The following is a 13,324-nucleotide window of genomic DNA, read 5'->3' on the forward strand; positions in this document are numbered from 1 at the left end:
CTCTCCCCATTGTCTCTACAATCAATGTTCGCAGATATCCTTAGCTTCTATAGAAGGTAATTTAACCTACAACGATCAGTGAGTATTCCACTATTATCCTAAAACTCTTCTTAATGGGGTTTAAACCATCCTGCGAGTGCCTGGGTTTTGCCGAGTTCGGTTATGTCTGCCCAGATTACTGCTCTCCAGGTTACCATTGCAATACGGATTCAAGGCAATATTTTCGGTTTTCGTACCCACTTCTAATACAAACCTGGAAATCATCAAAGTCTTTGTTATTTTTCGACATATTTATCCCACGTTCGTCCTCCAGAGAAGCTCCTGTTCCAGAGTGACTTCAAAATACTTTACCTCTGATTCCTGGTCAACTTTAATGATATGCAGTCTGACGACTAACAAAGCTTGCGCTTCAACTTCTCCTTTCGGCCTTGGCTTTGATTTCTGCAGCCTCACCGCCTCCTCGTTGGTGGCACAACTGACCAACACCCTATGAGCAATCGGATTGGCCACTTTGTGATCAGCAATAAATTTAGAAGTTGTCTTATGGATGTGCGTAACCAGGGAGGCGCTGACACGTCATATCACCATGTAATGGTCGCTCACCTTCGTTTTTGTGTGTCGCCATTTCTCGCAGGTTCGCAGAGCTGCAACGCCCCAATTTGAACATCAGCCGTTTTTATGATCCAATTTTCGCTCACAATGGGGAAGTTATCTTGCTAATCGGACGGCAGATACGCTGAGAATATCGATGAGCATTGGGCCGCCATAAAAATGCTCTTTTCTCGGGTGCTACGTAGATCGTCGGTCACATCCCAGAAGCTTCACAAAATCTGGCTTATTAGGCTAGTAATTGAAGGCTCTATTGACCGCTGCAAATGATGCCGAGCGTGACGCGCTCGAACTCCGATACTGTGCGTTATCCCCAGAAGTACATCATGCACCGCGAGAAAAGATAATTTGCTGTTGTGCTAATCCGGGAGCCCGAAGATCGTGCAGACAGCAATTGTTTTAGATGGTCCTGCGAAAGACGTTAACAGCCGACTCCTCGTCCACGATGACGTGCTGCTGACGAGGTAAAAGGAACACTTCACCACGGTTCTTAACCGTATCACATCTGGTGGAGTTCCCCTCTTGTTTTCAAATGGATATAAATTGTTCCTTCCAGCAGACAAGAAATCAAATTTATCTCCACCATCAATTCACTCAGTGGGAGTAAACCCTTTGGGCTCGACGGTCACCGCGCAAAATTATTTATCGCTGCACCTGCATTTACTGCAGATTTTCTATTTCCACTCTTACGGAAATCTGAGGTATATCCAAAATCTCCAAGGCAGTTGAAGAAGGGGATGATCGTTAAGATTCCAAACAAAGACACACATTTGGAGTGCGACAATCTCAGGGGTATCTGCGTACTCCCTGCCGTCGCAAAGATAATAGCTACAATAATCATGAAACGCATCAAGGTCACCTCCAGAACTTGATCGAGAGAGGATAAGCTAGCTTCCGCTCCAGACACTCCTGTGTTGACCATATCAATACCCTATAGCTCAGGGGGGCTGTGTCGAATTTAAATCTCCATTTCACTTGCTTTTCATCGATTTCGAAAAAGCTTTTGACTTTGTCCTATAAGGGACAATGAGATCAAATATACCCTATAATTCGTATCACCGAAGCTGCGAAGAGTAGGGTGAAACCCTCAAGTACTCCCTTTGCTATTACCCAGGTCTAACTAGAGCCAGGCTATGGACACTTGTTAAACCATTCTTTGAGAACCTCAAAGATCTCTAGCTGCTGGGAGTAGATCTGATCCGGCTGGACTCTCTATCTGTGGCATCAAAATGGCCCAACACAGCGGTGATTGGGTTCTTCGGGCCGGCTACTGACACACCTACCTACCTTCCTTGGATTTGGTAAGAGAGTCAAATGCAGCCGCACTGAAGATAAAGAACAGCAAAAACAAGGTTCTCAGTCTGGCGGGTCTTCGCATCTACAGTGATGGACAGAGCATTAAGAACGTCCATCAATTTGTATATATAATAAACCTGGTTTGTGCCGACAGTGGCACTGAACTGAAAGCCGCTCGACGACTTTACAGCGGTAGATCCACCTGTTTTCTTTTGCTTTAACCCTTGTTACGTTCGCATGCGGGGTCGGTCTCCGTGATCGGTTGCCCCATTTTGCTCTGCCATTTGCCTAACCTAGATGCAGTCGTGAGGCTTTCAAATCACCAGCCACTTTTGTTTCGGACGGCTTTTTGGTCGTTTCCTATCGACTTCGATGTTCAGACCAATCTTGGCAAGTAAATTTTCGGTATCGCAAATTACGTGACCATACAATCGAAGACGCCACTCTCGCAATTTTTTCACGAGGCAACCCGATATCACAGCCGGACTGTGTTCCACCTTCCCCAACAACTCGATTGGAGAACTCACTGAGTTGGGTCCCAGTTCTTCACCTCCTAGAGCTCAGATGCGATGTCATCAGGTCCCGTTGCTTTCCCGATTTCATTCGTTTTATTACTACCTTCCTTCAATGGCGCTGACTGGTGAAATTGCTCCAAATGTCGGCAGTGCTTGTGGGAATGAAGGATGAACCCATTCTGAAGTTGAAATCTGCTCGAAATATTATTCGTTATGGCACGTCAGTCGGTAATCAAAGTGCCGTTCTTATCATTTGCGCAACAAAAGTGTTCGATATCCTATTGCAGTGTCTGATGTCGACTTTTGACAAATCGATACGGATCTCCCTCATCATCCGGAGTGTTCAATTTATCGTAAAGATCTTTGTAATGCACCGCTCGAGTACCGACGATTGCTTTGTTTGCTTTCCGAACGGCGTTCTTGTAAATTTCATCATCATCATCATCAACGGCGCAACAACCGGTATCCGGTCTAGACCTGCCTTTATAAGGAACTCCCGACATGCCGGTTTTGCGCCGAGGTCCACTAATTTGATATCCCATAAAGCTGTCGAGCTGTCGAGACATCTGGGAGAACACTTAATACCAAAAAAAAAGTCAAGCGACGACGGCTTTACGGTTTCTTACCAGGACAGAGGCAAATCGTCAGACGCTGCCTCACCTCTGCCCTGGGAGCAGCGTGACCGTAGCGGCTCGCAGATGTTGAATGCTCCTTTATATAATTCGTAGAACAGGGCATGCCTACGAATTATATTGAGCACAAATCCGCCTTATTGACCAGAGCTTGGCCAGAGCTGAAATATTCGTTTTGAGAATGAAGGGGGTCCTAAGTCCGCATCAACTTAATGCAGGACCGGACCAACTGGGGAGCAACTTACTCCCTCTTTTCTGGTCCACGGACCCCTCGCTTAGGGCTTGCACCCAAACTTTTTAAAAAAAAGTCAAGCGACGAGGGCAAAGCTAGAAGATCTGGAAGTAGGGAACATACTAAAGTTCCTAACGGTTATAGGCCTGCTTCAGATACTGTGATCAATAGGTACACTATAACCAGTAAAAGGGACACAATAGTTCATCAAGGACGCGGTGCAACTTTCCCTTAACAGAATCGTTCATAGAATTCTTTTGGGGGACAAAAATTCTTCGAAGGATTCTTCTCCCGAATGCGGCCAAGAGTTCGCAATTGTTCTTGCTAAGAACCCAAATTCCCGAGGAATACATGAGGACTGGCAAGATCATGGTCTTGTACAGTGAGAGCTTTGACCTTATGGAGCGGAACAGTTTTTGTAAATTTGCCAGCGTTTGATCGTTGGGAAACTAGTGGATAAGGCGGTTTTTTCACGGACCTTCATTTGGAAGCTCCCCATGCTTCGTGAATGGTGTTTTTAACTTGATTCCACGATGCTTCTACAATCATTACGGCTAGTAATCGAATAATGAAATCATTTCTTTTTTCTTCTCACAAAATCGACCACATTTATTACGCAGCGGGCCAATGAGTTCTTCATGTTATTTAATCAGTGGCTAGATCCGCATAACAGCCATCAACGGCCGACGTTAAGCGGCGATGGTCTCATAGGGAACAGTTTTGCAGTCAGCGACGGTAGTAAACTGTCGGTGTCTTACGAGAATATAGTTAGTTTGCATTTTACTATTCCTACTATACAATGTAGGAGGATAAGACAATCGGTTGAACCATGTAGAATGTCATGAGTGTCCCCGAAGCCAACTATACCTTCGCCACCCCCATTACGTGCTCCAAACCCTGTTCCCATCGCACTTGCTGTCATCTGCCTTTTCACCCTCATCGCCCTCATTGCTCGGAATGATGATATAATCATCAGCAAGTACGTTACTGATCTTTACATCGAGAAGGTGCCAGGAGGCATCTGTCTCCGCATCAGATCGCTCAGTCTGTGGTGCGTATGCGACGAAGAAGTGAGCAGTATGGTGAGCTGATATAATGATAAACTTCATCAATCGGTCATTAAATCGCTCGACTTCTTTAATCGCATCACGGAAACTCTCTGGCACCCCACCATTGGGTTTCTTATATCAATGTTACTAAAAAGCCTCAAAACTTGTCTACGATATGTCATTGGAGCACGTTAGGCTGGTACTATTTCGAACAAAGAACCTGGCCGAAACAGATTCCAATTACTGTGACCGATGTAACTAGAAGGCGGGGGTAGAAGTGGATAAGGCAGAAATTAAGGAGGGGTGACGATTCCATGGCAGACTACGCCATGCTGCCGTGCCTTTGGCACAAAATAGTAGAGTAGTTCCGGCTTTGAAGCGCATTTAAGTGGATAGCGTACGAGAATGCATTGAGGTTGTGAATAGGAACTCTGCCTTCCACAACTGCGGTTAGGATCGGCTACGATTATGGATATGAAAATGTTTCTCTGGATCAATGACATAACTCGCTATGTTATGAAAGAAGTGGCAAATCTGCTCAAGCCGCTAACGAACAGGATTAAGGCTAAAGACGAAAAAGAAGGTATTTGGCTCTAGGACGCCAACATCTACTTGGGGCTAACGTCACTTCTGATAGTTATCAAGATTGTGCGACCTTTGGGTTGTTTTCATCAAGGGATACACATCTGTCGCACCGTTCCTTCTCTTATCTCTATAAAAAGACGTCGATTAAGACTAAGGCTTTTGTCCTTGACCTTCCCATCCTACCCGATGCCAATATTGAAATGACCCATCATGCTGGCAGCGTCTGCAGCATCTGTGCACCGGGCCTAAAATAAGACAATCCTCTGTATAAATGGAGCATATTTGGTGATGCCTGACTCGTTAACATATGCACCATAAAGACAATTTGGCATAAAACTATCCCTAAAATATGTGGCTGAAAACATAAGCGAACATTGCTCAAAACAACACCTCTCATTGCCCCCACAAACTAATTCTGAATTATGAATAATTTCAGCACTTTTTTAAGTTAAACATTCAAAATCCCAGACACCTTCCGAGAATATCTACTTATTTATATATTTTGTTCTTTTCATTGCAAACCGACGTTACCTTAGACTGAATATGGACTGTCCGAGGAGCAGGTTGCCGGTAAGTGAACGAATTCTATATCTAAATTTTGCATGTTTTTCCAAATCGAACTATAGTAACTACACACGCATACACAGAGACAAGTAGTACTGTATCTCCCACAAGTGATATTTTTGTTACTTTTCTCGTGAAAATGGAACCAGATCATGCTCAAGATCAAATGATGTCTATTTATAATGCGTTTCTGTAAACACACCGCTCCCGCCATTAACAATTTAGAATTTTTCTGTTTTGTAAACAAATGGTCGTGGAATTAGAACGCGGAGTTTACACTTGTTTTTCCCGAGAAAATTAAGCATTATCACTAGCATTAGTCCGAGAATGCATTTGGCGAGCGTGGTGGAGTGTGGTGCTGAAGGAATTTGCTTTTTAGATAAATGCGTACTTTTATCTCTACTTATTCTTATTCCAAAGATTCGACCCTGATTAAAACCTCTTCTCCCCTTCAACTTAATTTTTACCCAGAAACAAAGTTTCCCAATATCATTATTCCTTTTTGTCCATACCAAAAACTTCCAGGCCTTGTCGATTAGCAACTTCATAGTCAAAAAAAGCATAATTCCTACGGACATGGCCCGCTATTCAGCAAAAAGCCGACGAAGCAATGTCGTCTTTCTCAAACTTTCAAGCACTAAAAACTGCGAATAAAAAACTAGACAAGATATTTTATTGCACTGAAAGCAGTTTCTTTCCTACGAGGCACAAGCACCAGGACAGAAAGCACGGCGAAAGGACGACACACCATATTTCAAAAAACATTACACCGCAGTTTATAACCGTGAGAACATTGCAGTGTTGGCCATGGTTGAGGGGTTTCAAATGCAACATTCATTGCCGAGGGAGGGCTTCCCCTCTCTTGATGGGTTAATTAAAGCTTACAAGCACTTGTTCGAACCACGTTTTAGAGTCCTTTAAAGTTGCCCTGAGATTCCCTGGAATACGCTATGTTTTTGAAAATATTCTTTGAATACTTCTCCACTCCAATGCCTTGAAGGTCAACAAATTCAAGTTCATTTAATTTAAATATGGGTGGATGATATCCTGAGTTTTATCCCCGATTTGCAGGCCTGACGGGAGGAGTGTGGAAACGGGGGATTCCCACCCGGCCAGAGTTTTCTCGAGAGCCCAGAATAGAGATTCCAATGAAAAAAGGGATAATATGAGTGGGGCATAATAATTTTCACTGCAGACGCGTATAATTCTCACCCTGGACCTGATATTTTCGCATAATATTCACCCCGGGACCGAATTTTCTCTCTGCGGCCCTGTTGTCTCTTTTATGTGCTCTACTGTCTAAACTTTTCTAAAAATGTGCTGATGCACTTAGCATCTCTACAAAGGACGCGCTGCTTCATTTCACAAGATATAACGATTTAATTTTAACCTCGATGATCTGATAGTATTCGTAATTTAACAATCCTGACAGTTTGCGTCAAATTCAAAAACTTGATAATAATTACATCCGAAATCCGCTTAAGTTCCACCAAGAATTATGAAACTTATACAACAATTAAAATAAAACAGTCCAATTTGTGAGTTCATCTCAAGGCTTAGACCATTTTTGAAAGGATGCTTGCGGATTCCACAGTGGAAAAAGGTTTCAACACAATGTTATCCGAGTCATCTTATTTAGAGCAATCGGATAAGAAAGAAGAAAAAGTTTGTGGGATTTTACATGAAGTCAAATTCCATCTTCTGATTCAATCCTGATTTAAAAGTTATAATCACATTTTCAATCTAAAGAGGAAATTAGCATGAAATTTGCAATTTAAACGCGTTGATTAAATAGTCCTTGGATATGTAGCGAAAAAAACCTTCAGCACTCAGCGACTATTTAGGTCCAGCAATAGATTCAATTGTATTATATTTAGAGATGCCCACACTCCTCCCCTATTGTTCTGCGCCAAGAGCTGTTGGGATGACCCACTCGTCAGCCAACTTGGGAGAATAGGTTCCACTACATTACGTAGCCAGCAATGCAATTTTCCTCATCATAATCAACGGTGCAATATCCGGCGGTATCAGGTCTAGGCCTGCTTAATAAGGAACTGCAGACATCCCCGTTTTGAGCCGAGGTCCACAAATTCGCTATCCCTAAAACCTGTCTGGCGCCATCACTCCATCTCACACAGGGTCTGCCTCGTCTTCTTTTCTATAATACCTTTATAGACTTTCCGGGCTAAATCATCCTCACTCATACGGATTAAGCGACCTACCCACCGTAGCTTATTCAGCCGAATTTTATCCACAACCAAACGGTCATGGTATCGCTCATACTTGTACAGTAAGAACTTTGCCGCTATGGTAAGACGTTTCGAGCGGAACAGTTTTTGTAAGCTGAAATAGGCTCTGTTTGCTTCCAACAACCGTGCGCGCCATTCATCTTCATAGCAGTTATCGGTTGTAATTTTCAACCCTAGATAGGAGGAGCTATCAACGGTCTCAAAGTTGGAATCTCCTTTCTTTATTATTCTCGCTTGATCGGTGGGATTTGATGTTGTTGGTTGCTTGGTTTTTGATACTGACGTTGCCACCATATATTTCGTCTTGCCTTCATTGATATGAAACCTAAGTTCTCGTGCCACCTGGTCGAAGGCAGTGTGTACGTTTCGGGTTGTTATTCACACGATTTCGATATCATCAACATATGCTAGCAGTTGGATGGACTTAAAGAGGGTGACGCCTCTCGCATTTACCTCAGCATCACGGTCACGGAGCGCATAATAGGGCATCCCCTTGTCTTAGACCGTTGTTGATGTTGAAGGGTCTGGACAGTGATGCTGTTGCTTTTATCTGGTCTCGCACATTGGTTACGGTCAACCCAGTCAGTCTTATCAATTTCGTCGGGTTACCTAATTCTCTCACGGCCATGTACAGTTTCACCCTCGCTATGCTATCATAGGCGGCCTTAAAGTCTATGAAAAAATGCCCCTCCTCAGTGTGTGACATATTCACTGTCACTTCCGCCTTCCATAATGTAACACAGAAAGAATATTAGCACAGAACAGTCTCAATTTGATCCACGTGTTAAAATAACTGCATTTCCAGACAAGGCAGTGAGAGCAGCTCTAGCGCTGTTAAATCGTCGAGCGACGTCCAGTCCAGTGCCAGAATCGACAGAAACCACTCTTCCTACATATACAAATTGATCGACGCCTTCGATGCTCTGCTCATTAATACAGATTGGCAGACCCGTCAGAGTGAGAAATTGGGTTTTGTTGGTGTTTAATTTCAGTCCAATTTTATTTCCCCCTCTTTTTGAATTCAGACCTATTTGAGCAATGCCTATGACCTGGTGATAGAACAAAAGATGCCTTCAGCGTAGTCGAGGTGTTTGAGGAAAGACGTCATAGTCAATTTTACTGATCCTTGTCTTCCGGACAAGGCAGCAGACAAAAAAAATAATATCAGCGACGAGATACAATACTGGCGGACTTCGCTTTCAAATTCAAATTATTCTGAGATGTTAACTCGGTGCAGCATGTGACATATTGGCCTGATGCTCTGATAATAACTATTAGTTTCTAGGCAATAACCCTCTTGGGCAGATCACGTCAGATACACCAGTTTTCGCCAGCATAACGAGTGTCGAAAGCTTTTCAGCAAGTATCTTGCAGAATAATTTTTGATCTAATGTGATTCCCAAAGTCTTGTTCTCTGTTACTCGGCTCACCTTCAGACCACGTAATCTAATGGCTCTCAGATGAGTAAGCTTGCACTTCCTAGTGAATGATAGTATATTGGTCTTGGCTGGATTGATGCACAGCCCCACCTTCCTGCACAAGTTACTAGTGATTCATAGTCCAGTTTGGATTCTGTCCCATAAGGTATCCTAATATTCACCCCTATAGATTAAAACAATATCATCAGCGTTCGTTAACTTACCTGGAATTTCATCAACTACTATACTTCTCATTAACGGTGGTAGTACCCCACCTTATGGACAACCTTGAGTAGTGTTGATGACAATAAAATTTGTACCTGTCGGTACTTCTTGCCTACTCTCTCTGTCCACCAAGAAAGACAGGGTGTTCCCCACTCCCTTGCGGATTAGAGTATTTCGTATTTGTATGTGCGATGTGCTATCGAACGGTACTTCAATGTCCAAAAACGCATAGCATTCCGTACTACATCCGTCATTTGATAAAGGACAGTCTGTCCCGCCAGGTAAGCGGATGGACAAGGATATAGGGGATTACATATCAGAACGTTGGTTCTTATATAATTGTCTATTACCTTCCCCTCCGTTTTAAGTACGAACGATGTCAGCCAGATTGGTCTGGAAGGTTTAGGTTGAAAAAGATCCCTTTTACCTACTTTCGGTATAGACTCCACTTTTGCTCGCCTTCATGCCCTGGAGTAGTGCTGGTTAAATGCTATCTACTCTGGGCGATTTTAGTGGTTTAAATATTCCCATCTTACTTTAGCTTCCGATGATACTTCTTTTGCTAACCTCCAATTCAATTTTTCCCCCTTCTGTCCGTTGTTGGGGTGGCAGACAGAATACTATTGCCTTCCGTCGTGTGGTAGGGCCCCGGGAGATAAGTTCTGAGAAGCGAATGTGCCCTGTCCTCTTCATTCTCGGTAAAAGTTCCATCCTCCTTTTTCAGTAAATATTGTCTTGTCTCTGGTTATAGCTTTGTACAGTCTATTCTATGCCTTCGTAGAATTCCCTGTTATTATTTCGTTTTGCTTCCCTGATCTGGTTGGTATACTTCGTCAGTGCTGTTTTGTACCTCTGCCAGTCCTTCCAATTCGCACCTACTTTCTCATTCTGGCTAGGTTTCTGTTCTACCAGGGTACGTTCCTTGATGACTTGACTGTCTCAGCGGCACAGGTGGCTGCAGATGCGTTAATGACGACTCCGTTGGGTCGTTGGCCATCCACCACCCCTCAAATTAGTCAATCTGATGCTGCTTGCAGTGTGGGTCAGTTAAAACCCCTCTAACAATCTCTGTGCTCGAACAATGTTCCACAAATGATAAGGCGGTGAAAGTTGCAGAGATCAACAAACCTCCCACCATTATCGTTGCAGCCACATCACATGTCTGAGCAAGTTATTATCAGAGGCCACCTTGGCATTCAGGTCACCCAACATGATCAAAGTGTCACCTTGGGAAGTCTTTTCTGGCTCGTAAAAAACATCCTTATCGACTATATTAGAAGTCTTCGTTAGTGCATAGGGCTGTTCAATTATGATCGTCTTTAACTTGGACTGGAATCTTACAGTTCAGAGGTCGCAGTAGCCAACAGTAACAGCCCGACATCGGATTCGCGGCTGCTACCATCTGGCTTTACAGCGTACAAAAGCACATTGTCGCAAGAGGGAGAGGAATTCCCTACATAATCCCAGCATCTTACTTCGCTTAGGCCCGGAATATTATATTTTATATCGTTGGAACTCTCGCTCGATTTAGAGAAAGCGGGCATTCTGAAAATCCTCAACACCTTTGCCTGAAACTAACCTGTTCAGTCAGAATCCAAGAAGTATACTACAAAGTTTATTCTGCCCAAAATCAGTAAGACTTCCAGAAGTATTTTGGGCATTCTGACTACCTATATTTCACTAGTTGGATATATGTTCAGAATAGGAATTCTCCAAGATGATGCGTGTCCATCCTGTAATGAGGAAGTTGGATCTATGGAATATTTTCTGATGTACTCCAGCTGCAACTTGTAGCATCACTTCATCAAACGAAAATTCGAATCTGAGATATCCCGCAAACCAGCGTAGGAGTCATAAATAACTTATCTGTGCCTATAGAACCCTTACCGGTTAACATCCACAGATACCTCGTTGATTTATAGATGATACTAACAAAAACATCAAGAAGCCTGTTTCCAATTCGGGCTTACCAGCAGCTCTACACATATGCTAGGTTCACTTTACAGAAACATATATAGTTGTTATGAACCCCTGTGTAAAGCATGAAGCATACATACACGGACAGTTTCTAGTAATATCCTTCAACTTCTTTCCTGACTTTCCATAGATCAGTTGGCTCTAGGACGACCCACTCGGCGGCTATCCTGGAATAGTGATGGTGCTTTACCCATATGAGAGAGTTAACGTTAATGATAAACTTTGTTATTTGGTAACGTTTATTTTGTTACTCGTTGCAGAGGGCCAGACTATACAGAGTGGAGGTACTCAAACAACTGACTTGTTTCTTACATTCTAATTTCTTAAATAGGATTGTCTATGTCTAATGAGTAGATAGGGAAAAATACATAACACATTTCCCTATGACCCATGATCCTAATTATTTTATTATTAGTATAGAAAATACACAACCTTCTTGGAAGAAGGGTCGTTTGTGATCATCCTCTCATCACGTGATGACTATCGCCCCTCTTAAACAGAGACGTCCCGGATCTGTATCAAATTATTTTCAATCTGTTTCAAAATGAATTGAACCCTTGGTTCCATATTGGATTCGTCGACTTGTTCGTTGTTGACCATTTGTTGCCTACGGTGTTTGTAGTAGAGAGTCGCAGTGATGACAAAGATGCCTAATAAAATAGCGCCGCTGAACAGAATGCTTGTTGCAACTTGACATGTTCGGTCTTCTGGCTTATTTTCTCCAAATTTTGTATGTGGACCTGTTGAAGATATGCAAGGGAAACGAGTGTAGAATGTTCAGATATCTTTAATTTAAAGATGCTGGCCGTTAATGGTTCAATCCTTGATTTTTTTATTGATGTCGGGTGCAAGGTTCCGTTAATAAAGACGTCGTTGGAATGAATCACGAGACAGGTTCCGTTTACGTTTACGTCTTGACCATTTTCGTTGACTTTTGCTTCCCCGTCCTTAATAAGCAGAGTGTTCTCGTCGATCTGCATCACTAGCGGTATGTGATGTGCAGTTGATGTTCCGCATGTCGCCGTGTCATTGTTAAAAATTTGACGCACACAGTGATCGCGTACATCCCCCTGGCAAAATGGTATTCCTGTCGATTCTTTGCATAAATGCAAAGGTTTATTGCCCGATTTACACATACCGATGTGACTATTATTTAAATTTAACATAATATTTTCATGGACCACAGGAAAAATTCTAACTAGTGGGCAAATTTCCTTAATTTTAGGTATTTTAACAAGAAATTTTAATAAACTATGATCAGAATAAACTGTTACACCTGAGGCTAACAATATCTTATTATACTTATACTAGATATTTCATTATTTAGTTTTTCTATCTCCAAATTTTGTAGAATAGGAGGGTTTACAATGTTAAGTTTGGCAAAAATGACCGAGTAGACGACATTATCTAACATGCTGATAGCTCTTTGATTTCTTACGGATATGAGTTGAAATAGATTGGGCCCAATAGTCATTGCTTTGAGAATAATAATTGCGACGTAGCACATTAATTTGTGTTGTAAGTTCGTTTATTTTCTTCATGAATTCGCTATTAATTTCGATCTGTTGGTTTTCGGCTGCGATCAACCTTGATTGTCGTTCGTTTATTAACACGAAATCGCTATGGTCAGGAGTTCCTGCGACAATTTTTAAAGCGGAACCTATAAAGTCTATTGATCTTTTTATTCTATGGAAGCGTAAAGAGTTAAGCAATTTGTTCATTTCATTGAAATTCGCTTCAAGAGATGCCTTCTCCTCCTGGTTATGGAATAATTTCTCAAGATTGTTGATATCGGCTGCTATTATTTCGAATTCGGTCAAGTTGATAGTGTGCATTAGGTAAGTATAGTCATCGTAAATGGCTACATTACGCTTTTGGAACGGAATATACATGGCGTGTGTGTAATCGAGGAGTCTTGCGCTAGTCCTCGTAAGACATATTATCGTATATTGTCTTTGTGAATCTGTTTTCCA

At 42.4% G+C, this 13,324-nt stretch overlaps 1 protein-coding gene across 7 annotated transcripts in view; it reads left to right on the plus strand.

Annotated features, from left to right (window-relative positions):
• Positions 1 to 13,324, plus strand: part of LOC119658037 (calmodulin-A-like) — a 498,102-nt gene that overhangs the window by 458,130 nt on the left and 26,648 nt on the right. For all 7 annotated transcript variants that reach the window (XM_038065276.1, XM_038065277.1, XM_038065273.1 and 4 more), the window contains one exon: positions 5,455 to 5,488. In XM_038065276.1, coding sequence (XP_037921204.1) covers positions 5,455 to 5,488 — 34 coding nt within the window. The remainder of the gene's footprint in view (positions 1 to 5,454; positions 5,489 to 13,324) is intronic.

The sequence above is a fragment of the Hermetia illucens genome, chromosome 5 (genome assembly GCF_905115235.1).
Source record: "Hermetia illucens chromosome 5, iHerIll2.2.curated.20191125, whole genome shotgun sequence".
NCBI lineage: Eukaryota > Metazoa > Arthropoda > Insecta > Diptera > Stratiomyidae > Hermetia > Hermetia illucens.